At 38.1% G+C, this 27,465-nt stretch overlaps 1 protein-coding gene and 1 long non-coding RNA gene across 4 annotated transcripts in view; one reads left to right on the plus strand and one right to left on the minus strand.

Annotated features, from left to right (window-relative positions):
• LOC139360253 (uncharacterized) overlaps nucleotides 1–15,936 on the minus strand; it is a 56,005-nt gene extending 40,069 nt beyond the window's left edge. The window contains exons 1-3 of one of the 2 annotated variants that reach the window (XR_011617528.1): nucleotides 15,882–15,936; nucleotides 11,363–11,554; nucleotides 7,127–7,205 (exon numbers count right to left, since the gene is read on the minus strand). This is a non-coding gene — a long non-coding RNA (uncharacterized lncRNA). The remainder of the gene's footprint in view (nucleotides 1–7,126; nucleotides 7,206–11,362; nucleotides 11,555–15,881) is intronic. The other variant, XR_011617527.1, reaches the window with a different exon arrangement.
• An 86-nt stretch (nucleotides 15,937–16,022) lies between these two features.
• The window catches only part of LOC105489698 (zinc finger protein 493), a 52,705-nt gene continuing 41,262 nt past the window's right edge, over nucleotides 16,023–27,465 (plus strand). Inside the window, exon 1 of one of the 2 annotated variants that reach the window (XM_011754694.3) lies at nucleotides 16,023–16,195. In XM_011754694.3, the coding sequence (XP_011752996.2) occupies nucleotides 16,034–16,195 (162 nt within the window). In that variant the 5' untranslated portion in view covers nucleotides 16,023–16,033. Of the gene's footprint in view, nucleotides 16,196–16,332; nucleotides 16,354–27,465 lie in introns of those variants that run through there. The other variant, XM_011754699.3, reaches the window with a different exon arrangement.

Raw genomic sequence — 27,465 nt, forward strand, 5'->3', positions numbered from 1 at the left:
AAGGACCTACTCGACCCCCAGGAATTCAGGAAATGGGAGCTGTGCCTTGTGAGAACCTGCTTATAGACTTTATTGAGTTGCCTCAAGCAGGAGGTTACCAGTATATGCTAGTGTTTGTTTCACCTTCTCGGGGTGGGTTGAGGCCTTCCCTCACCAGAACTGAAAAGGCACAAGAGGTGACAAAAGTGCTACTAAATGACATCATACCAAGGTTTGGATTGCCTTTAACCCTAGGATCAGACAATGGTCCTGCATTTGTGACAGAAGTAGTACAACAGCTGACTCAAGTTTTAAAGATCAAATGGAAACTGCACACAGCTCACAGAGTTCAGGACGAATGAACCACGCACTCAAACAGCTACTACAAATGTTTTGTCAGGAAACTCACTTACGATGGAATCAGGTCTTGCCCATGGTTCCCTTCCAGGTCAGGTGTATACCTACAAAACAAACTGAGTATTCACCCTATAAAATATTGTTTGGAAGGCCACCCCCAATCATTAATCAAATTAGAGGGGATTTAAAGAAGTTAGGAGAGCTAACCCTTAGAAAACAGATGCAGGCTTTAGGAGTGGCATTGCAGGACGTGCAAGGCTGGGTAAGGGAAAGGATACCTATAAGTCTAACAGACCCAGTGCATCCACATAAGCCAGGGGACTCTGTCTGGGTTGAAGGGTGGAATCCAACAAACCTGGGGCCATTATGGGATGGGCTCCATATTCTGATCATGTCCACTCCCACTGCTGTTAAAGTTGCAGGTGTCACACCTTGGATTCACCATATCCAGCTGAAACCAGCGGCAGCAGTGTCTCCCAACGATGACCAGTGAATTAATAAGACCCAGATCTCCCCACCCGAATAGTCCTACAGCAAAACCCAGCCACTGGAAAGAAGGACAACTGCTCTGCTCTGACCACACGGGAGGCTGGTCAGTCTACGCACGACTGAAACTTGAGGATTCTGCAAGCTCTGCTCTAGTCACATCCCAGAAACTGACTAGTCTACACACAGCCAAAGCTAAGGGGACCATCTCTGGATAAGTAAATGTGAATACAATTTACAAGCCTAGTTATAATTCTGTCAATACTGATTGTTCTGTTGTTATGTTATTACTGCAAATGTCTATGCCCAGAGGAAGGTTTGCCATGCCCATGTGTAGTGTAAACGTGTTTCTATTACATATACTAATGTTGTTACCATTTCTGCCTATACTAAAAAGGGAGAAATCTCTGGAAGGATGTCCACACTGTATACTCACTACCTGGGTAAGGAATGTCATAGTTAAAACTCTACTGTAAATACACAGGAACCAAGTTAGAAACCTGCACATACAACCAGACCACCTATTCAGTCTGTGACCCAGGAAATAATCAGCTATATGTATGTTATGACCCTAAGCTCTTACCCTATGAATTCTGGTTTGAGCTACGTATTAAATCAGAGGGAAGAAAAAGAAGGAGAGCTTACAGCTCGAACCAAAGAAGCCCCTCCCGCCTATAAAGGACCTATATCCTTATACTTTGATGCCTGCCATGCCACGTAGGTTCATAATCCTAAAAAACCAGAAGCAGTCTGCAGTGGTTTGACACAAGAGAGGCTTAGCAACAGCACTCCTAAACATCTGTACGGAGAACCACAAATCGAATGCCCAGACTGTAACATTCAGTGGTCTACGCTAACACAGCTCCAACACCTATATTCAGGAAGGACTGCTCTGCTAAGTAGTATGTCAACCAAACCAGATTGCAAGGCAAGGACAGACAATACTTTAAATTTTACTATCTTAAAACCAAAGCTACCCTTTTGGTCTACAGGACAGACAGCACTATTACGAGTTAATAGACAAGGAGCAGGTCTTGGAGTTGCACTAATTGCCAAAAATGCTAGAAGGACTCAAATGTGCCCAGCTCTGCAATTCAGGGTCCATAAGTCATTCTATAAGCATTTTGATCAGTCAGAGCCTGAACTTCCCCCATCAACTGAAAATTATTTGCTCAACTAGCTAAAAACATAGCTGGCAGCTTAGCAATTTCCTTATGCTATATATGTGGAGGAAGTAATATGGGGGACCAGGGGCCATGGGAGACAAAATAATTAGTGCCACAAGATAACTTCACTTCACCTAACCCTCCCAGTGAACCAACAGCCTCAGACAGTGTTTGGTTGTTAAAAACCTCCATAATTGGAAAGTACTGTATCACCTGATGGGGAAAGGCTTTCACAGAGGCAGTAGGAGAAACAACATCACTACCCGGGTAAGGAATGCCATAGTTAAAACTCTACTGTACCATACCTGCTATAAATATGCAGGAACCAAGTTAGAAACCTGCACATACAACCAGACCACCTATTCAGTCTGTGACCCAGGAAATAATCAGCTATATGTATGTTATGACCCTAAGCTCTTACCCTATGAATTCTGGTTTGAGGTACACATTAAATCAGGGCAAGAGTATTATGATGAGACTAAAAACAAAACTCTATGGAGAAACGCCCAGAATGACTCCTACTTACCAGATCCAAACCCTTTCTCTCAATTCTCTACTCTAAGCCACTCTTGGCATCAGCTAGAGGCTCCAAATGTTTGGAAAGCACCCTTTGGCTTATATTGGATCTGTGGAGCACGGACATATCGGGAACTGCTGGCTAAATGGACAGGGACATGTGTGTTAGGAACAATTGAGCCATCCTTCTTTCTAATTCCTCTAAAGGAGGGAGAACTCTTAGGATATCCAGTTTATAATAAAAATGAAAGAAGAGCTACAAAAAGCATAATCACACAAATAGACACAAATGTCCAAAAGGATGTGGACACAGGAGACTGGAAAGATAATAAATGGGCTCCTAAAAGAATCATTAAATAATATAGGCCAGTTACCCGGGCGCAAGACGGGTCATGGGTGTACCATATCCCCATCTATATGCTCAGCCGCATCATAAGGTTTCACACAGTCCTTGAAATCATAACTGCTGGGTGCGGTGGCTCATGCCTGTAATCCCAGCACTTTGGGAGGCTGAGGTGCGTGAATCACAAGGTCAGGAGATTGATACAATCTTGGCTAACATGGTGATACTCCGTCTCTACTAAAAATACAAAAAAAATTAGCCAGGCATGGCAGCGGGTGCCTGTAGTCCCAGCTACTTGGGAGACTGAGGCAGGAGAATGGCATGAACCTGGGAGGCAGAGCTTGCAGTGAGCCGAGATTGTGCCACTGCTCTACAGCCTGGGCAGCAGAGCAAGACTCCATCTCAAAAAAAAAAAAGAAAAAGAAAAAAAAAGAAATCATAACCAATGAAACATCAAGGGCACTGGATTTATTGACAATAGAAGCAACACAAATGAGGAATGCTGTGTATCAAAATAGCCTGGCTTGATTGTTCAAACTCGAGTTGCAAAACATGTTTTTCCTTAAAAAATAAGAAATGATGTAATGCATGTCTCAATTAAATAACTGCCTTTGTTTCTCGTTTCTGTAGTATGCTTCCCCCTGCCCAGATCTCCCCTGCCCCACAAAATGCTTAAGAGGTAACTTAACTCGTTGTTTGGGGCTCAGTCCTTTAGATGTTAATCCAACTGGGCTGGTGCACCTAAATAATTAGTAAGTGGCCGGGCGCGGTGGCTCAAGCCTGTAATCCCAGCACTTTGGGAGGCCGAGGCGGGTGGATCACGAGGTCAGGAGATCGAGACTATCCTGGCTAACATGGTGAAACCCCGTCTCTACTAAAAATACAAAAAACTAGCCGGGCGTGGTGGCGGGCGCCTGTAGTCTCAGCTACTTGGGAGGCTGAGGCAGGAGAATGGCGTGAACCCGGGAGGCGGAGCTTGCAGTGAGCCGAGATCACGCCACTGCACTCCAGCCTGGGAGACACAGCGAGACTCCGTCTCAAAAAAAAAAAATAAAATAAAAATAAAAAATAAAAAATAATTAGTAAGTATCTTCCTGAACCCCATCGGTCTCTCTGATTCCTTAAAAATCCTGCTACAAAATGAAAGATATTACAACCAACATCACAGAACTACAAAAGATCATTCAAGGCTATTGTGAACACCTTCACATGCAAAAACTAGAAAACCTAGAGGAAGTGGATAAATTCCTGAAACAATACAACCCTCTAGCTAAAATCAGGAAGAATTGTTAACCCCGAACAGACCAATAACAAGCAGCAAGATTGAAATGGTAATAAAAAAAATTACAGGCCAGGCGCGGTGGCTCATGCCTGTAATCCCAGCACTTTGGGAGGCTGAGGCAGGCGGATCACGAGGTCAGGAGATTGAGACCATCCCGGCTAACACGGTGAAACCCCGTCTCCACTAAAAGTACAAAAAATTAGCCGGGCGTGGTGGCGGGCACCTGTAGTCCCAGCTACTCCAGAGGCTGAGGCAGGAGAATGGTGTGAACCTGGGAGGCAGAGCTTGCAGTGAGCTAAGATCATGCCACTGCACTCCAGCCTGGGTGACAGAGCAAGACTCCATCTCAAAAAACAACAACAAAAACAAACAACAACAACAACAAAATTGCAACAAATCCAGGAGCAGACAGATTCACAACTGAATTCAACCAGAATTAAAAAAAAAAAAACTGGTACTGACACCAAGAAATATTGACACTATTTTACAAGATGGAGAAACAAGAAATCCTGCACAAATTATTCTATGAAGCCAGTATAACTTTAATACCAAAACCAGGATAAAACATAACAAAAAAAGAAAGCTACAGACTAATATCCCTGATGAACATAGATACAAAAATTCGAAACCAAATGCAAGCTAACTGAATCCAAAAGCATATTAAAAAGAAAATCCACCACATCAAATGGGTTTTCTATAGGAAATCCAGAAATAATTTAACATGCACAAATCAATAAATGTGATACACTACATAAAAAGAATTAAAATTAAAACGTTGGTGTTTAAAGACTGTAAATGCATATTTACAAATTTATCTGATAGGGCCTTGGAGGAGAAGTTCCAGTTTAAAACTAATGACAGTTTGTGTTTAATAAATAAAGGCATGAGAGGAAGTAAGTAGCAAGTTGAATGACAGGTAATTGAGATGAAAATCTTCAAAATCCAGGTTACAGGTGTACTGTTTGGATTTAGTGTAGTCTTGAGTCTAGTGTCCACAAAGAATTATTCAAATGAAATTTAGAAGAATTATAAGTATTACATTGAATTAAATCCCTTGGATATTTTGATAGTAAAATTAATAGCCATGAAGCCCTCAACTTCTTATTTGCAATTAAATTTCTTATTTGAAAAGTTGACATTTATGAGCTCTGAAGATTGCTAAATTAAATAATTTATAGCTCCAAAAACAAAAATATACTTGTATATGTCACAGAGAGAAAAAATGCAAAATTTATAATGGAGTTACATTAACCTTGTTGTTTTCTTTCACTAATTTCTTATATGGTATAAATTAAAGTTCAGGCATTTATGGGGAGAAAAGGCCCTCCCACCACCACCCTGCCACCTGCCAGCTCTGATGGAGTTGGAAAAGTTAGTCTGTGGTGCCAAGATAGTAATGAGTCCTCAGATGTTGTATACTGTAAATTATGGTATAATGCCAAATGTAGCAAAATATTCCAGCTATAAGTTACAAGTTTGGTCACTTTGAAGCTTGACATTTTAGTTTGCTATTATGTTAAAAACATCTACATAGGTGTTAGTTTCTCAGGAGTATATCGTTAGTGTTGACTTTTCCTGTAAAACAAAATGTTATCCTTCTTGGCCTGCCTTGCGTTGTATAATAGACTTCTTTGTTGTCTCTCATGCTCCTTGGGTTACTTAATGGTTTATGTAGCCATAGAAAGCTATCAGTAACAGTTTCATGCTTATACCAAAGAATTAAATCTGGTCCTCAATATCTGATATTTTTCTGGTACTTTACTGATAAGGGATTATTGGAAGTCAGTCACAGAATTTGAAAATAAATTCTAGGTCTCCTTAGCTATTTGATCCTTTTCATATAGGCCAAGAACTCATAACAAAACATTTTTGCGGCCGGGCGCGGTGGCTCAAGCCTGTAATCCCAGCACTTTGGGAGGCCGAGACGGGCGGATCACGAGGTCAGGAGATCGAGACCATCCTGGCGAACACGGTGAAACCCCGTCTCTACTAAAAAAATACAAAAAAAAAAAACTAGCCGGGCGCGGTGGCGGGCGCCTGTAGTCCCAACTACTCGGGAGGCTGAGGCAGGAGAATGGCGTGAACCCGGGAGGCGGAGCTTGCAGTGAGCTGAGATCCGGCCACTGCACTCCAGCCTGGGCGGCAGAGCGAGACTCCGTCTCAAAAAAAAACAAAAAAACAAAAAAAACAAACATTTTTGCAAGTATGAATGCCTACATTTGGTCTAGAAATAGTACATTTTAGTCTGATTTAGAATTACTGGTGGCTTATTTTAAAGCAAGGAAAAGCAGTTGGGCACAAGTTTGCTGTTTTTAGAACGGTTTGTGAAAATATGGTATAAAGGTGTTTTCCTTTTCATGCTCTTCACTGTTATTGTATAGAGCTGTCAATGCCATTGTTTTGGAAACCCTTAAAAATTGCCCCAAATATTGACATTGAGTGTATCAAATAACAAATTGTCTTTGATATATTAAACTTTTTTTGCTCTTCATGCATCTGTCACTTAATTTTAAGTGTAATATTTTGCCTTTGATACAACTAAATTAAAACTCTTGAGTGCTCACATGTTGTATATAAACAAAATAATATGCTTTGTTGAAGGAAAATTGTCTTTATTGGAATGTGGTTGTAATCATCCTTGTTCAGTTCTTAAAAGTTTTGTTTGTTTTTTTTTTTTTAAAGGGATGCAACTTAAAATTTTCTTTGCATCAATGTATATGCAAAACGTTGGTGCAGTGCATCACAAAATGAAAGTTTGTATTTAATGGGGAGGTACTCTACACTGTACTTTTTAGTGGTTTTTTTTTTTGGAAAAGTTACTTTTAGATCTATTCTGAAGCTGTTCATTTTTAACAAATAAAATGTTACAAGTTTCACATAAAAAAGAAAATAAAAAATTACATAATCATCTCAATAAATGCAGAAAAAGCATTTGACAAAATTCAGCATCGCTTTATGAATAAAACCCTCAGCAAAATCGGCATACAAGGGACATACCTCAATGTTAAAAAGCCATCAGATGTTCACTCTCACAACTTCTATTCAACATCATACTGGAGGTCTTAGCCAAAGTAACCTGACAAGAGAAAAAAAATGAAGGGTCCAAATTGATAAGTAGGAAGTCAAACGGTTGCTGTTTGCTGATAATATGATGGTATACCTAGAAAACTTTAAAGACTCCTCTGAAAAACTTTTAGAACTGATAAATGAATTCAGCAAAGTATCAGGATACAAAATTAATGTACACAACTCAGTGGCAATCTACAAATTCCATGCAATTTCCACGAAAATACCACTATTATTCTTCACAGAAGTAGAAAAAACAATGATAAAATCCATATGAAATCAAAAAAGAGCTCACGTAGTCAAAGCAAGACTAAGCAAAAGGAATAGGTCTGGAGGCTTTGCGTTACCTGATTTCAAGCCATACTATATGTTATAAGGCCATGGTCCCCAAAACAGCATGATACTGGTATAAAAACAGGCACATAGACCAATAGAACAGAAAAGTGAACCCAGAAATAAATGCAAATAACCTGCTCCTGAATTTTTTTTGAGACAGAGTCTCACTCTATTGCCCAGGCTGGAGTGCAGTGGCATGATCTTGGCTCACTGCAACAACCACATCCCAGGTTTAAGCAATTCAACCTCCTGAGTAGGTAGAATTACAGGGACAAGCCACTATGCCTGGCTAATTTTTCTATTTTTAGTAGAGACAGGATTTCACTATTTTGGCCAGGCTAGATTTGAACTCCTGACCTCAAGTGATCCATTCAACTCAGCCTCCCAAAGTGCTGGGATTAAAGGAGTGAGCCACAATGCCCAGCCTCCTGAATGAGTTTTGAATCAACAATGAAATTAAGATGGAAATGGAAATTTAAAAACTCTTTGAATTGAATGACAATAGTGACACAACTTATGAATTTCTCTGGGATACAGCAAAAGTGGTGTTAAGAGAAAAGTTCATAGCAGTAAATGCCTACATCAAAAAGCATTTATGCTTAAAAAAAAGTCTATTTGTGCTATTTTAGCACAAATAGACTATGTAAGGTCACATCTCAAAAAACTAGCAAAACAAAAACAAACCATATCCAAATGCAGCAACACAGAAAAAAAGAACAAAGATCAGAAAAGAACTAACTGAAATTGAACAAAAAAATACAAGGAGATAAAATGAAACAAAAAGCTGGTTGTTTGCAAAGATGAACAAAATTGATAGGCCAATAGCAAGATTAATCAAGAAAAGCAGAGAGAAGATCTAAATAAGCTCAATTAGAAATAAAACAAGATATTACAGGCAATACCACAGAAATACAAAAGATTATTGAAGGCTACCATGAATATCTTTTCATGTACAAACTAGAAAACCTAGAGGAGATGCATAAATTCATGGAAATACACAATCCTTTTAAACTAAACCAGGAAGAAAGAGAAACTCTGAACAGACCAATAAGAGGTAACGAGATTGAAACAGTAATAAAAAATTGCCAAAAAAAAAAAAAAAGTCCAGGAGCACAGGTGTTCACAGATATTTTTATCATCAGACATTCAAAAAATTGGTACCAATCTTACTGAAAATATTCCAAAAGATAAACAGAGAATCTTCTCTAAATCATTCCATCAAGCCAATATCATCAAAGTACCAAAACCAGAAAAAGGCATGACAAAAAAAAAAAAAGAAAAAAAAAAACGAAAAGCAAAACAAAACAAAATATTTCTGATGAAAGTAGATGATGAAAAAATTATCAGCCAAATCCTAGCTAACCAAATACAACAGTATATCAAAAACATAATACACCATGATCAACTCTATTTCATACCAGAAATGCAGGGATGGTTTAACATATGCGAGTCAATAAATGTGATATACCACATAAACAGATTTAAAAACAGAAATTTCATTTTTACCTCAATAGACTCAGAAAAAGCATCTGACAAAATCCAGCATCACTTAGCATTAAAACCCTTAGCAAAATCAATATAGAGGGGACATAGCTTAAGGTAATAAAAGTCATCTATGACAAATCCACAGCCCACATTATACTGAATGGGAAAAAGTTGGAAACATTACCCCTGAAATAGGGAACAAGACAAGGATGTCCACTTTCACCACTTCTGTTTGACATGGTAATGGAAGTCTTAGCCAGAGCATTCAAACAAGAGAAAGAAATAAAGGGCATCCAAATTGGAAAAGAGGAAGTCAAACTGTGACTGTTCATTGACGATATGATTGTATACCTAAAAAACACTAAAGACTCATCCAAAAAGCTCCTAGATCTGATAAATGAATTTAGTAAAGTTTCAGGATACAAAATCAATGTACACAATTCAGTAGCACTGCTATACACAAACAGCAACCCAAACTAGGAATCAAATCAAGAACACAACCCATCTTACAACAGCTGCAAAAAAAGAAGAAGAAGAAGAAGAAGAAGAAGAAGAAGAAGAAGAAGAAGAAGAAGAAGAAGAAGAAGAAGAAGAAGAAGAAGAAGAAAAAGAAGTAGTACACTTAAGGAGACAAAAGATTTCTACAAGGTAAATAATAAAGCACTATTGAAATAAATTATAGATGACACAAACAAATGGAAACAGATTTCATGTTCATGGATAGGTAGAGTAACTATGTGGACATGACCACAATGCCAAAAACAATCTACAAATTCCATACAATTCCCATAAAAATAGCATCATCATTCTTCACAGAACTAAAAAGCGGAGACAACTGTAAAATTCATATGGAACCAAAAGAAGCCCACATAGCCAAAGCAAGACTAAGCAATAAGAACAAATCTGAAGGCATTGCATTACCAACTTAAACTATACAACAAGGTGATAGTTAACAAAACAGCATGATACTGGTATAAAATAGGCATATAGACCAATGGAACAGAATAGCAAACCCAGAAATGAACCCAAATACTTACAGTCAACTAATTTTTAACAATGTTAACAAGAACATAAAGTATAAAAAGGACACCTGAGGCCAGGTGTGGTGGCTCACGCCTGTAATCCCAGCACTTTGGGAGGCTGACACAGGTGGATCACCTGAGGTCAGGAGTTCGAGACCAACCTGGTCAACATGGCAAAACCCTGTCTCTACTAAAAATACAAAAAATTAGTCAGGCATGGTGGCGAGCGCCCGTCCCAGCTGCTTGAGAGGCTGAGGCATGATAATTGCTTGAACCCCGGAGTTGGAGGTTGCAGTGAATTGAGAGTGCCCAAAGGATTATAAATCATTCTACTATAAAGACACATGCACACATATGCTTATTGCAGCACTGTTAACAATAGCAAAGACTTGGAACCAACCCAAATACCCATCAATGATAGACTGGATAAAGTAAATGTGACACATATACACCATGGAATACTATGCAGCTATAAAAAGGGATGAGTTCATGTCCTTTGCAGGGACATGGATGACTGGAAACCATCATTCTCAGCAAACTATCACAAGAACAGAAAACCAACCACTGCATGTTCTCACTCATAAGTGTGAGTTGAACAATAAGAACACATGGACACAGGGAGGGGAACATCACACACCAAGGCCTGTCAGGGGGTGAGGGGCTAGGGGAGGGGTAGCATTAGGAGAAATACCTAATGTAAATGATGGGTTGATGGGTGCAAGAAACCACCATGGCACGTATATAGCTATGTAACAAACCTGCAGATTCCTGTACATGTACCCCAGAACTTAAAGTATTGAACAAAATTAATATCCATGTAGGGTTTTTTCTACCCTGATGTACTTGATTCAATCTATTCAAGATATTGAATATATATCACTGAAGATACATAATTTGAATAAGCTACTTGAAATCATAGAAATGGTGTTTGCTGGAATTATCACATTAAAGGAAAATGTCAAGATTTTTTTTGATAGAGCTTTAGGAAGCAATTTCAAAATTCCTGGTAAAATAAAAGTTGCACCTACTCTTGAATTCAGCAATTCCTCTTCTAGATACATTCTCTGCAGGAACCCCTACCACATGCAGGTGGAGACATGAGCTATTCATTTTAGTGTTGTTTATGACAGAAGAAAACAAAGAGCCTAAATGTGCCTCAACAGGCAAATGAATGAATGAACTGTAATAAATTTTTACTAAATGAACTTAAGCCTACAAGTATCAACATGGATAAATCCCCAAAAATTCATGTTGAGGGGGAAAGTTACACAACCATATTAGAATATCATACCACTTATAGCATATTTTAAAACATTACAATAACCTGAATATTATCTGTCCATCATATATATGCAGCAATGTTATTAAAACAGTAAATAATAAACATCTCAAAAAAATTAGGTGGATGCAGTGACACACAACCGTAATCCCAGCTACTCAAGAGACTGAAGCAGGAGAATGGCTTGAATCCCGGAAGTGGAAGTTGCACAGAGCCGAGATCACACAAAGGGAGACTCTGTAGGGAAAAAAAAAACACTTTTAATATTCTAATTAATATATAGAATTGAAACAACTATATACAAGAGAAACAATTCTGTATGTAAAATGTATAAGAAAAGTAGGATATGTTTTTGGTAAGAAAAGTTACTAGCAGACGTGAGAATATGGGTCTTGTTTAAGGAAAAGTGATTTTGCCTGGTCTAGAGGTTTTTAAGGACTATTTTAACTTGAGAGGATAGAAATAATAGGTAAATCTGAATGGATATACAAACTTGGAAAAGACAATAAAAAATTGTAAGATGTTATAAATGTGTACGGAACTCTTACCTTGCAGTCAAAACTGTTTGACATTGAATAGATTTGTTTATACTATTTTCTTAAAATTAGCTGTAATATTAAAAATACACTAATACAAAACTAAAAATTTTGATTAAATCAAGTTTTTCTTAAAGTATTGATTTGCTCTCAATGAGATTTCAAGAAATATTAACTTTTAATTTTGAAATCTGCTTTTTAAAAAATTCTCAGATTTATGTCTCAGAATTTCAACTTTTCCTGTATCTTGATACGTGTATGATTTGAAGATCACATCATTGACTTCTCTTCCTTTTTCCCTTGAAAAGACATATCTTTTTGCTGGGCTGCAATGATACCTCTTTCCTTCAACTTTGAAGTTCATTCAACTTTTTCTTCAGCTCCTGTAACATTTTCCCCCTAGTTCTAATTCTCCTGTTACGGTATAACACTATAATGTTTATCTTAAAAGCAGTATTTTCCTCAAATGTAACATGATTTTGTACTTGTGACTTTTTGATATGAATTGTTTCATGTAGCCAGGGAACTTCCCACTTTGTCTTTAGGAGTCATGTGTCTCCCTGCTCAAGGTACTAGTTTTCTTGTTCACCTTTTTCTATAATGCAACATTCTCACAAGACCCTGGACACATTCTTCCTGTGTATAACCAAATGCAAGTACCCTTTTTATCAGGTTTGACTTCCAAGTTATCTAAATGAACATTCTATAAAAAGAAGCAATCACACTACAGGAGGTTTCTCTTTACCTTTTTGGTGACTGGCCTAAAAGTAAAAATTTTACATTTTATCAAGATAATCCTGTGTTGTCTTTATTGGTTTTCACAGTTGCTTGGGAAAACTGAGCAGTAACAGTGTTAAGGTTTTTATATTGGTGGAACTTTCTGTATTGCTTTTGGGGTCTTTTGGTTATCACTCTAGCTAAATGAATAACTATTATTTTAAAATGACCTGTGGCCGGGCGAGGTGGCTCAAGCCTGTAATCCCAGCACTTTGGGAGGCCGAGATGGGCGGATCACGAGGTCAGGAGATCGAGACCATCCTGGCTAACACAGTGAAACCCCGTCTCTACTAAAAATACAAAAAAAAAAAACTTAGCCGGGCGAGGTGGCAGGCGCCTGTAGTCCCAGCTACTCGGGAGGCTGAGGCAGGAGAATGGCGTGAACCCGGGAGGCGGAGCTTGCAGTGAGCTGAGATCCGGCCACTGCACTCCAGCCTGGGTGACAGAGCGAGACTCCGTCTCAAAAAAAAAAATAAAATAAAATAAAATAAAATAAAATGACCTGTGATTCTGTTTTGATTAAGTGTTTTGAACCTTTGACATCTTCGGTAAGACATTTGGAAAACTGTAGGCGGGCATTATTAAATCATAAATAACATTGATCTTCTTTTGGTTATATATATGGATATGTTATTGACACAAAATTTCCAAAAATTATAAAGATTTATAAAAATCTAATGTGATATTGGTCATACTTTGTGTTAAATCTTTTCTAAAGTTATATCTGTATAGATATATTATTAGTCTAAGTATCCCAAGGATTTCATACAATTTACAAAATTCTACTGGTCCTAATGTGATGTTATCAGTCATAATTCTATATGCTTCATATAATTAAAAAATTAAATTTCTTGCCAATTGAATACTTTCATCAGATTTTAATCATGGCTATTCTAAGTTTTTGTCATCTGAGTTACTCTTTTGAATTCTTTTCTAAAAACAATTGCAATCATCTATAATTAAAATTACTTTTCGTGAAAAGGATTTTGACAAGTACTCTTAAATACAACTCTGATAACTTCAGAGATTATACCATTGCACTAAAAAAACTTTCCGGGACTCTATGGTAAAAAGCTGCATGAGGATTGCTGACCCGATATTCAGCAGAAAAGAGGAAGCAGTAAAAGAAATGAGCTTTTCATGTGAAGCTTATTTTGCACACAAATTTATCATACTATGATTTGTCTTTGGTAAAAATGGGGAATCCGAAACAGAGAAATTACACTTCGAAAGAAAACTATAACGCACCTGTCCCTGCTACCATTAAACCAAATATGTAACTTTCAGAATGTGTCAGGGACTTTATGTGCACCTCCTGCATATACATTTGTTTGTCAATATATCAACCACCCATGGGCTTGGGAATGTGTTGACAGCTGGCACATGAGAGGTATTTGTCTATTAGGTTACCTGGCTACTCCCATGTCTATTTGTATTTCCAGTGTCACTCAGCACTGAACCAGTTTCTTAGAATTGTTTTCCAGGACTAGACAAACCCTACCTGAAAACCAAGAAGACAGACTTAGGCCTGTGTTTGGCAGATATCTATCACCATGGTGGGGAGTGGTCCCTTATGAATATAGGGTTAGAAATCTGTCAGTCACTCTAGATAACTTAGCGAATGAGGCAACTGAAGCCTTAGCTACCCAACAAAAACTTTAGACTTTTAAGGCAGGGTAGTTCAGGATAACAGAATATCCTTAGACCACATATTGGTGGAGCAGAGAGGAGTTTGATGTTGTTATAGCTAACACAGCATGTTGTGTTTACATCAATACATCTTCTGAAGTTAAAAGACATTTAGAAATAATAAGACAAACTTATTGGCTACCACAAATTCTTAGAGAAGAAGGAGGTACCGGGTGGTTCTCAGATTTATTTTCCCTGACCCCACACAGAATTTGATCTATGCTCCAGGGCATAGTCAAATTGGAACTTTATCTACTGTTAATATTCATTGTTGTATATCTGGTCATCTGGTAATGCTGCTTCCAATGCTATGTCAAAACTGTTTTTCAAAAGCAATGCACTAGTGATGCAAAATGTCAATGTTGAACCAGACATTAGAAAATATCTTCAACTTAATATGAAACAATTTGATTCCTCACATTGAGACCTGCACCCCTAGTCAGAAGGAAGAAGCTAGAGTGGACATTTTCCCTAATTCCTCATGATGGAAGAATGCACGTAGGACAAGGGGGATTAAATTTATTGCCCAAGGAATTAAAAAAAAAAAAAAAAACTAATGATGTTACAGCCTAAATTTCCATGGCATGTTTTATACTACCTTCCCCTAATTTGCACATGCAACATGAGTCAGCATATAGAGATAACTGCTCATGCCCAAGGACCTTCCAGACTTCCCCTTTCCCTCCACCAATAACCTGCTCATCTCAGAAGACACCCTCTGTACCTTTTCTAATACAAACGCTGCCTTGAAGCCAGCATGGGGAGGCAGACTTGAGCTTGACACCTGACTCCTTAGGAGTGAACTTGCAGTCTAAAGCTTTTCTTTTCTCAAAAACCCAGTGTCACAGCATTGGCTTCTAGTGTATCAGACAGCGAGCCCCTTTTGCTTCATAACATGATTTATCTAACTTCTATGAAGTTGGAGAACTGGACACACTGACGTATGTTAATAAAAATCAAAACAGGCTGCATGAGGTGGGATGGGTGAATATTAGCTGAAAAGTTACAAGGGAGTATTTTAAGTGTTAATGAACATGATCTATATATTGATAGGACTTGTCAGATACTTTAAGTGATATAAAGTTTTAAAAAGCTGTAAAGCTGCCAGGTGCAGTGGCTCATGCCTGTAATTCCAGCATTTTGGGAGGCCGAGGCAGGTGGATCATGAGTTCAGGAGATCGAGACCATCCTGGCTAACACCTGTCTCTATTAAAACCTGTGAAACCTGTCTCTACTAAAAATACGCTGTCTCTACTAAAAATACAAAAAATTAGCCAGGCACGGTGGTGGGTGCCTGTAGTCCCAGCTACTCGGGAGGCTGAGGCAGAAGAATGGTGTGAACCTGGGAGGCGGAGCTTGCAGTGAGTCGAGATCGTGCCACTGCATTCCAGCCTGGGGGACAGAGCAAGACTCCATCTCAAAAAAAAAAAAAAAATCTGTAAAGCCATTCACTTTACACCTGCAGATTTTACTACATTTTAATTTTATAATAATATAAAATAACAAAAAAGAGGTAAAGAATAATCATTAAACAGTAATAGAGATAAGCATCTTTTACTTACAAATATCCCCCTGTCACTAAGCATATAACTGACCAACCTAAGATGCCAGTTGCTGGTTGGGTTCCAAGCAGAATGTTGGGGCATTCTCTGGGGTTTGTTATGGCTTCAGAATCCACGGTTACTGGGCAGAGCCCTCTGGTGGCTGCAGTGCCATGGAGCGGCTGCCATCCTCTGAGGGGTTGGGCCCTGGGCTGATCCTTGGGAAGCTGGGCAAAACGGTGGTGGAGCTGCTGTTCCCTGACCTGAGTCCATGCCTCACCTTCTGCCATCTCCAGGAAAAGACACCAGTGTGTCCGTCTCTCATCGGCTTATTGGTGGGTCTGTTCCTTAGGAGTTAACTTTATGGAAAACATAAAAAGAAGCTTGTGGAAACACTGGATTCTCAGATATAGAAGGATGCCAACTCAATGACAAGTTTAGTACTGCCAAAGAGGAGTATGCAGAGGTCAAGTCATCTTTACAGAATGTCAAGGTAGACAAAGTCTTTTTAGATACACCCAGCCTTATAGATGCTTACAAAATATTAAGAATACCAAGTCAATGCTATTTGGCCGTGAGAGTGGTGAGTGTGAGGATTAGGCAGTGGTCACAGTGGCCTAACTCTGTGAAAAAATGGCCAGAGAGGATGTGGGAAGGGGTGAAGGCCACCATAGGTCTGATGATGCATGGAGCCATTGCTATAATAGAGTCTAATTTTAATATAAAAGGTCAGAGGCTGCCATGTGAGAAATAGGGCAAAGTAGGGAGACTGGGTGGGAGAATATGACAGTGATTGAGGCTGAGGATGGCGATGACTGGACCCGGGGAAGCAGTGGAGGTGGAGATGGAGAGATGGGGTTGGGCTCAGGATCTGTGCTGCAGGCAGAGGCCATGGGACTTGCTGATGCCTTTGGGTGCAGAGAAGAGGGGAGTCAGGATGAGGACAAGGTGTCCTGTGTGAACATCTGAGTGACGGGGTGTCCTTCACTGCAACAGAGAGAGATGGCAGAGGAGTGCATCTGGATGATAGTTGTTTGGGAGAAGAGTGAAAACTTTTGACACCAGAGTAGAAATACAAAGTGCTCCAAGGAATATAATGTAAAAGATTCAGAGGAACTATCATGGGGACAGCTATCAATGTGATGGGTCATGAGAGAGTGAAGTTACTACAGCAGAGAAGACATTCAAGATCACCAATATATTCCACAGGATAAATCCAATGGTCCTGTTGTTGGCCAGAGCCCTTAGGTTTTCCAGTATCAACAATACCATAGAGTCTCAAGAGTGACCGACCCAAGTCTGTTTCTGCAAGCTGGGGCTTGAGATTTGCAGAATCTCCATAGCTCAGCCTCCACCACATACATGTGTATCCATGTCCACATGCCATATACATACATGTGCATATTGATGAAGATGAAGATTCTCTTTGACCAGGCTCTAGACAGGCATTCCTGAGTTCTTTTCTAAACTTAGGGCTCAACCTTGGCCCAGGAAATGTAGACCCATCACAAATTATTGAGTCCACCTCTTCCCTTGTATTTAAAGGCTTAAACAAACATTCACGTAGTTCTATCACCTCAAGGCTGTAGTTTTGTACCTATTAACAAACCTGTCTCCTTTCCCCTGTGCCCTCCCCTCCCTATCCTCTCACAACCACTATTCTACTGTAATTTCCATGAGAACAAGTTTATCAATTGCATGCATGAGTGGGATCAAGTGGTACTTGTCTTTTTCTGCCTGGCTTATTTCACCTAACATAACATACATAGGAGTGTGGCTATCTCTTGGACATACTGATCTTATTTCTTTTGGCTAATATACCCAGTGCTGGGATTGTTGGATCATATGACACTTATTTTTAAATTTTTTTGAGAAACTTTTATATTATTTTCTATAACTGTTTATAAGTGCTCCCTTTTCTCCATATGCTTACGAATACTTGCTGTCTTTTTATTTTTTGAGGGGAGACATTCTGACTGAAGTGACACATTACCATGGAGTTGTTGTTTTGATAGCATTTGTTTTTTCCTTAAATAGGAATCTTTTTATTATTTTTTTACTGATTTTATAAGTAACACATTCTCATAGTAAGAAATTTAAACAATTTAGAGATGAGTATTGAATTTAAACAATTCAAAACTCCCATAAACATGTTCCTCAAAAAAATCACTGTTGAAAATTTGATGCATATTTTTTGATTTTTTATTGTATTTTTAGTTCCAGAATACATGTGCAGGATGTGCAGGTTTGCTACGTAGGTAAATGTGTGCCTTGGTGGTTTGCTGCACAGACTATCCCATCATCTAAATATTAAGCCCAGCATCCATTAGCTATTCTTCCTGATTCTCTCCCTCCTCCAATCCCCCTACCCTCTGACATGCCCAAGTTTGTGTTATTGCCCTTTCATGTGTCTGCATGTTCTCATAATTCGGTTCCCACTGATAAGTGAAAATATGCAGTATTGGGTTTTCTGTTCCTGGATTAGTTTGCTGAGAATAATGGCCTCCAGCTCCATCCATGTCCCTGCAAAGGACATGATCTCATTTCTTTTTATGGTTGCATAGTATTCCACAGTGTATATCTACCACATTTTCCTTATCCGGTCTCTCATTGATGAGCATTTGGGTTGATTCCATGTCTTTGCTATTGTGAGTAGCACCACAATGAACATACTTGTACATGTATATTTGTAACAGAATGATTTATATATTTTTGGGTGTATACCTAGTAATGGGATTGCTAGGTCAAATGGTATTTCTGTTTCTAGATCTTTGAGGAATTACCACACTGTCTTCCACAATGGTTGAACTAATTTACATTCCCACCAACAGTGTAAAAATGTTCCTATTTCTCCACAGCCTCTCCAGCATCTGTTCTTTCTTGACTTTTTAATAATCGCCATTCTGACTGGTGTGAGTTGGTATTTCATTGTGGTTTTGATTTGTATTTCTCTAATAATCAGTCATGTTGAGCTTTTTTCATGTTTATTGGCTTGAGGTGCATTTTCCCGATGATTAGTGATATTGAGCATTTTCTCATGTATCTGTTAGTCATTTGTATGTCTTCTTTTGAGAAATGTCTATCCGAGTCTTTGGCTTATTTGGAAATCAAGGTTTTGGGCCTTGTTGTTGTTTGTGAGTTGTTTGAGCTCCTTATGTATTTTGGGTATTAGCTCTGTATCAGCATTATCGTTTGCAAATATACTCTCTCACTCTGTAGGTTGTCTTTTTGCTCTGTTGTCTATTTCCCTTGACATGCAGAAGCTTCTCAGTTGCATGTAATGGCATTTGTCTATATTTGCTTTGGTAGTCTATGCTTTTGAAGTTTTGTTCAAAAAGTCCTTGCCTAGACAAATGCCATGGATTTTTTTTTCCTATGTTTTCTTCCAGTAGTTTCATAGCTTCACATCCAACACTTAAGACTTTAATTCATTTTGAGTAATTGTTGCATGTGGTAAGAGGCAAGGGTGTAGTTTTATTTTTCTGCATGTTGATATCCAGTTTTCCAAGCACCGATTATTAAAGAAGTTGTCCTTTTCTTATTGTGTGTGCATGGCATTTTTGTTCAAAAGTCAGTTTGCTGTAGATGTGTGGATTTATTTGTGGGCTCTCTATTCTGTTCCATCGGCCTATGCATCTACCATGTTGTTTTAGTCCTTAAAGTTTTGCAGTATGTTTTGAAGTCAGTTAGTGTGATGCCATCACCTTTTTTTTTTTCCCATGATTGTTTGGCTATGTGTGGTCATTTGTGGTTCTATACAAATTTTGGATTTTTTTTTCTATTTCTGTGGAGAATGTCATTGCCATTTTGATAAGGATGACATTGAATCTGTAGTTTGCCTTGAGTAGTATGAACATTTTAGCAATATTAGTTTTTCTAATGCGTGAACATGAGGTTTCTTTCTATTTATGTGTGTTTATTTCTATAATCATTATTTTGCAGTTTTGATTATAGAAATATTTCACTTTGGTTAAATTTATTTCTAGGTGTTTTACTCTTTTGGAGCTATTGTAAATGATGTTATTTTGTTTTTTCAGAAAATTTGCTATTGGTGTGTAGAAACACTTTTTTATCATGCAATTTTACTGAATTTCTAGAACACAAAAGTGTTTACTCTTTATAAATAACTCTAAGAGAAATACATGAAAGAAAGACTTCCAAAACGTCTCATTGCCTTGTTGGCATTAATGTTCTCACAATGAGGAGATCCCCAAATATTGGGAACCAGCCCCCAATATTTCAATGTAGGTTCTTTTCTATTTTCCCTAAGTGTCTGCCAGTCTGAGAAATAAAGAGAAAGAGTACAAAAGAAATAAATTTTACAGTTGGGTCTCCATGGATGACACCACATGTTGGCAGGTTCCATGATGCCCACTTGAGCTGCAAAACCAGCAAGTTTTTATTAGTGATCTTCAAAGGGGAGGAAGTGTACAAATAGGGTGTGGGTCTCAGAGATCACATGCTTCAAAGGCAATAAAATACCACAAGGCAAATGGGAGCAGAGCAAGATCACAAGGCCAGGATGAAATTAGAATTACTAATGAGGTTCCATGTCCCACTGTGCACGCATTGTCATTGATAAACATCTTAACAGGAAACAGGGCTCAAGACCAGAGAACCAGTCTCACTAGAATTCACCAGGCTGGAATTTTCTAGTCCTAGCAAGCTTGGGGCACTGCAGGAGACCAGGGCATCCCTTATCTTCAACTGCATAAGACAGACACTCCCAGAGCGGCCATTTTAGAGGCTTCCCCCTGGCAATGCATTCTTTTCCCAGGGCTGTTCTTTGCTGAGAAAAAGAATTCAGTGATATTTCTCCTATTCACTTTCGCAAGAAGAGAAATATGACTCTGTTCTGCCCAGCCCTGCAGGCAGTCAGGCCTTATGGTTATCTCCCTTATTCCCTGAAAATCACTGTTATCCTGTTCTTTTAGGATGCCCAAGTTTCATATTGTTCAAACACCCATGTTTTACAAACAATTTGTACAGATAATGCAATCATCACAGGATCCTGAGGCGACATACATCCTCAGCTTACGGAGATGACAGGATTAAGAGATAAGTAAAGACAGGCATAGGAAATTATAAGAATATAAGAATATTGATTGGGGAAGTGATAAATGTCCATGAAATCTTCACAATTTATGTTCAGAGATTGCAGTAAAGACAGGTGTAAGAAATTATAAAAGTATTAATTTGGGGAACTAATAAATGTCCATGAAATCTTCACAATTTATGTTCTTCTGCCAGCTTCAGCTAGTCCCTCCATTTGGGGTCCCTGACTTCCCACAATACCCTGGCCCAGAGGCAATGTGGAAAAGCCTTCTTGTAGAGCTCACATCAGAAAACTCAGGTATATTATTCAAGTATTAATCAAAGGAAAGCAGAAGTGGCTAACCTAAGATTATATAATGTAGACTTCAAAGAAAAGAAAATTACCAGAGACTTAAAAGAATATGATATAATGATAAAAGAATCAATCTATCTAGAAGACATAATCTAAAATATTTATGCACCAAACAACACAGCTGCAGAATTAGGAAAGTGAAAAAGTGATAGGACTGAAAAGAGAATTAGATAAATACTATTCAGCAATAAAGAGAAATGTATTTGAGGCACAAAAACAACTTGGAAAAATCTTCAAGAAATTATGCTGAGTGGAAAAAAAAAGTCAATCACAAAACTTTCTATATTTTCCTGGGAAGGTAAATTTACGAAAATAGAGAAGAAATCAGTGGTGGCAAAATATTAGGTCTAAAGTAAGTATGGTAGGCAATGGGGAGTGGGTTTGGTTATAAAAGGACAAGAGGAGATATTCTAGGCCGGGCGCAGTGGCTCAAGCCTGTAATCCCAGCACTTTGGGAGGCCGAGACGGGCGGATCACGAGGTCAGGAGATCGAGACCATCCTGGCAAACACGGTGAAACCCTGTCTCTATTAAATACAAAAAAAAAAAAAAAAACTAGCCGGGCGAGGTGGCGGGCGCCTGTAGTCCCAGCTACTTGGGAGGCTGAGGCCGGAGAATGGCGTGAACCCGGGAGGCGGAGCTTGCAGTGAGCTGAGATCCGGCCACTGCACTCCAGCTTGGGTGACAGAGCGAGACTCTGTCTCAAAAAAAAAAAAAAAAAAAAAAAAGAGGAGATATTCTAGTGCTGGAGCTGTTACTATCTGAGTAGTATCTACAGGATGGCAGAGAGGGGAACTCTGGACCATCCTTCCTCTGAAACACACACCAATTAGCAAAAATTAGCCCTCAAATTCTATTGCTGAGAATTATAAATTAATTGAAATACTGCTGTTGGAGAATGAATATAGTTTTTGTGGAGTCCTTTGGGTTTCTTTATGTAAGATGATGATGTCTGCAGACAAGAACAATTTTGACCTCTTTTTTTAAATCAATTTGGATGCTCTGAATTTGTTGATGTGAATATGTTCTTTATCATGTTTAAATATGTTCTATCTATACCTAATTTGGTGTTTAATTTGTTAGCTGTGGTTTTGTTATATATCTTCTTTATTGTGTTGAAATATGCTCTTTCTATACCTAATTTGTTGCTATTTATGTTGAAATGTGTTCCTCCTATACCAATTTGTTAAGGAAAGTTGATATGTTAAATTTTATCAAGTATTTTTTCTGCATCTATCGAGATGATCATATGTTTTCATCTTTCATTCTGTTTACACGATGTATCTCTTTTATTGGCTAGCATATTGGGAACTATCTTTCCATCTCTTAGATGAAGTCCTGGATTTCCTAGCCCTTGTAAAGGTACTTTTGCATATGGATCCTTGCAAACTTGATGTTTCTATGGGAAGATGGTCACTGGACACTTGTATTTTGCAAGTTGGTTCACCCCTTTCTCTCTTAAAGATTATTTCCAAAGATGCCCTTCTAATTTTTCTAGAACTGATTCTCAAGTCTCTGACATTGAGGGTTTTTAATGTTAAATATTTGTGTTCCAATGGATTTATGTTTTGGAAGATAAATTTCTCTTAGACAAGGGAAAAGAAACAACTGTGGTGTTCATATAGAGGAGATGGAGATGGGGGAGGACAGCCCTTCCACTGTTCTCGGGTGTCCAGGGCCAGATTTCCTTACCCTGAGCTCAGCTCACCCCACTCACACCTACTGGGAAGTAGACAAAGAGGAAGGAGCCGGGGCTGTTCATCATTTGGAAGTCATGGGGTGTTCTCAGGAGAGCAGAGGAACTTCAGGGAGACTCAGGTCTGTTCGACAAACCAGAAAGCATTCGTGCCACATGAGTGCTGACACAGCAGTTTTCAAGGCGTTTTCTGAGCATGAATTCCCCAAGATGCACAAATGAAACACTGCCCAAACCTCCTGGAAAACTGTGACCTCTCATCCTCTTCACAATAACACAATGGACATTTGCATTTTCTGAAACAATGTGACCTTGGGACTAACTTAGTGCGATTTATTAATATCCAAGCAACTTGCATTTATAGAACATCTGGAAAGCACTGTTTATGCGTCTCAAATCTTAATTATAGTCCATGTTGCTTGCAACTCAGAAAAGTGGGTGAAGCATGTTTTCTGTCTCTGTCAGACCCCACCAGCCAGAAATGTATTGCCTCCTCTCTACCTTTCCAGGTGAAAGGAGTGCTGTATTTGCTACATACTCAGTGCCGTGCTCACTTCCGAAATGTACATTCTGCTGTCTTTCTCAGTGTCAGGTCTCTGAAGGCCTGCCCTAAACTCTTTCTTTCCTATACAGCTAAATTTACCACTCAGTTAATCACTTCCTTTATGAGGTCTTTCTCACTCCACATCCTGCCAACCTAGCCTCCCTCCTCCCCAGCCTGGATTGAGTGCCCTCCTCTATACCTATCTCTACCATTCAACAAATAAAAGTAAAGAGGTGCTTCTTTATCACTTGCTTTGTTCTAGGCACTTAAAACTGCTCAATAAATACTTGGGAGTGAATCTGCAAGTAGTATGTTTGCTCTGGGAACAAGAGTATTTTATTTTACTCATAGTTGCAGCTCTAGCACCAACTGCCAATAAATACATTTGTTTGACAAATAAGTATATGTATTATGTGCACATAAAACTCCTAATATTCTCATAAATCAAAATACTAGCTAGTTAAATAAATTAATTAGTACATTAATAGACGTGATTGGGATAGGGAAAGGGGCTGTTTGAGTCTAGTCCATACTTGAAGATTCACAAATATGGTGGAAACTAAACAACATGCTTCCTTTAAATGCCTACAGTAAAAAAAAGAAAGACCTCCAGTCAATAACCTAACTTTATACCTGGAGTAATTAGAAAAAGAGTAACTAAACCAAAAGCTAATAGAAGAAAGGACATAATAAAGATTAGAAATAAAATACAGATAGAAATAAGATAATGAAGACTAAAATAAAGGAGAGAACAGAAAAACAATAGACAGAATTAAAAAACCAAATGTTGACTCATTGAAAAAATTGGAAAAATTGACAAATATTTAGCCACACTGGCAACAACAAAAAGGGAGACGACAGAAATAACTAAAGAGAAATAAAAATGCAGATATGATTTACAATCCTTAAAGAAACAAAAAGAATTAAAAGAGAATACTATGAACAATTATAAGTCAACAAATTAGATAACCCTGATGAAACAAGCACATTTCCAGAAACATAAAAATTGTCTACGCTGACTCAGGAAAAACTGGAAAATCTCAAAATATGTGTAACAAGTAAGAGAGTGAATCATTCATCAAAAGCTGCTAACAGAAAAAGTCAATGAAGGCAGACCTTCATAGGTGAATTCTACCTAGAATTTAAAGAAGAATTGAAACCAATACTTCTCAAATTCTTCCCAAACATAGAAGAGGAGGGAATATTTTCTATGGTATTCTAATATGCCAGCATTATTATCCTGAATATATTAGCCAAATAAAGACATGACAAGAAAAAATTACAGAGCAGTATCCCCTAAAGATAGAGATATAAAACTACACATATGGATACACACATACAAACAAAAATACAAGAAAGATGTATGTATCTATTAGTACGTTAAGAGGATTGTACATCATGGCCAAATGGGGCTTATCTTAGAAATTCTAGTCTGGGTCAACATAAGAAAATCAAGTAAAATACCACATTAATAAAGTAAAGGGAAAAAACACAGTATAATCTAAATTGCTGCAGAAAAGGTATTTGAAAAAATCCAACTTCCATTTATGATAACGAAGAAAACAAGGAATACAGTTTCCTCAACGTGAAAAGAGCATTAGTGAAGAATCCACAGCTTACATTATAGTCACTCATGAAAGAAAGTTTTCCTCTGAATATCAGGAAGAAGACAAAGATACCCACTTTCACCAGTGCTATTTAACATTGTATTGGACATTCTACTCAAGCAATTAAACAAGAAACAGAAATAAAGACATCCATTGTAAAGGAAGAAGTAAAACTATATATACTTACAGGTGAGATAGTCCTAAAGATAGAATATCATAAAGAATCAACAAGAAAGATACTATAGCTAATAAACATTCAGTAAAGTTTCCGGGTACAAGCTCAACACACAAAAATCATTTGTGTTTCACATTTGCAAAGACAATCTGAAGAGGAAGTTAAGAAAACAATTCTATTTACGGCAGCATCTAAAAGAATAAAATACCTAGAAATAAATTTAACCAAGAAGGTGTAATACTTGTATACTGAAAACTACAAAACATTACTGAAAAGTACTAAAGAAGGCATAAATAAATGAAATAGAATCTCATGCTTATGGTTTGGAAGATTTCAGATTGTTAAGATGACAATACCATTCAAAATAACCTACAGATTAAACACAATTCCTACAAAAGCTCATCAACATTTTTGTAGAAATAGGCCGGGCGCGGTGGCTCAAGCCTGTAATCCCAGCACTTTGGGAGGCCGAGACGGGTGGATCACGAGGTCAGGAGATCGAGACCATCCTGGCTAACACGGTGAAACCCCGTCTCTACTAAAAAATACAAAAAACTAGCCGGGCGAAGTGGCGGGCGCCTGTAGTCCCAGCTACTTGGGAGGCTGAGGCGGGAGAATGGCGTGAACCCGGGAGGCGGAGCTTGCAGTGAGCTGAGATCCGGCCACTGCACTCTAGCCTGGGCGACAGAGCATGACTCCGTCTCAAAAAAAAAAAAAAAAAAAAAAAAAAATTTTTGCAGAAATAAAAAACTGATCCTCAAAGTCACGTGGAATTATAAGGGGCCCTGGGTAGCCAAGATAATTTTTAAAAAGAAAAACAGTCAGAGGACTCACAATTTCCAATCTCAAAACTATTAAGTTTCTAATTAGAAAGCTACAGTTATCAAAACAATGTGGTCATAGCGTATGTATAGACATATAAACAAATGGAATACAACTGACATCCCTAAAATAAACTACCCATGGCCAACTGATTTTTGACAAAGTTGTCAAATCCTTTCACTAGGAGAAAAAAAAGTCTGCAACAAATGATGCTGGATCAACTGAATTTCCACATGAAAAAAATGAATTTATAGACTACCTTAAACCACATACACAAATTAATTCAAAATGGCTGAAATATTGCAGGATTGATAAGGAATCAGAGAGACCAACGAGGTTGAGGAGGATATTTATTATTTAGGTGCACTGACCCAGTCGGATTAACATCCAAAGGACTGAGCCCTGAACAAAGAGTCAAGTTACCTTTTAAGTATTTCGTGGGTTGGGGGAGATTTGTGCTGGGGGAAGCATATTACAGAAGCAAGAAACAAAGACAATTATTTAATTAAGACATGCATTACATCATTTCTTACTTTTCAAGGAAAAACATGTTTTATGACTTGAGTTTATCTGTCTAGTGACCTTGCAGCTACACAGCTAGAGAAACAGGGTCTTCACAATGCCTGGGAAAGGGAGAGAAGGCTCACAAGCCACAGAAAAACAGGCAGTTAATTTTCAAAGGACTCCAGCTCTTTCTCTTTCTCAGGGGGAATTGGGTTTTCTTACATACAACTGAGTTTCTGCTTACACATTCTTTAATTTCTTTTAATTCTTGTTTCATAATAACCTAAATATAAGACCTAAAACAGTAAACTGTTTAGAAGAAAACATAAGGTAAACCTTTGATTTGGTGCTGGATTCTCAGATATGACGTGAAATGCATGAGCAACAGAAGAAAAAATAAATTAAAAATACTTCAGTGGTACACCAAAAAGCTAAAAAAAAAAATTACCCATGAGCAGATGAATGAACAAAATACAGTACACACTACAGTGAAATATTATTCAGTCAGGAAAGAAAAAGTTCTGACACTTCCTACATATAGGTGAAACTTGAAAGCACTATGCTAAGTAAAACAAGGTAGACACAAAAGAGCAAATATTGTCATAATGCTACTGACATGAAATACTTACAAAAGTCATATTCATAGAGAAAAAGTAGATCAGAGGTTACCACAGGCTGGTGAGAGGGGGAAATGAATAGTTATTGCTTAATGGTTTTAGACTTTCTGTTTGGAGTTATGAAAACGTTTTGGAAATAGAAAGGGAAGATGGTTGCACAACATTGTGAGTGCAATTAATGCCACTGAATTGCACACATAAAAGTGGTTAAAATAGTAAATTTCATGTTATGTG

The sequence above is a fragment of the Macaca nemestrina genome, chromosome 20 (assembly GCF_043159975.1).
Source record: "Macaca nemestrina isolate mMacNem1 chromosome 20, mMacNem.hap1, whole genome shotgun sequence".
In the NCBI taxonomy this organism is placed as follows: Eukaryota; Metazoa; Chordata; class Mammalia; order Primates; family Cercopithecidae; genus Macaca; species Macaca nemestrina.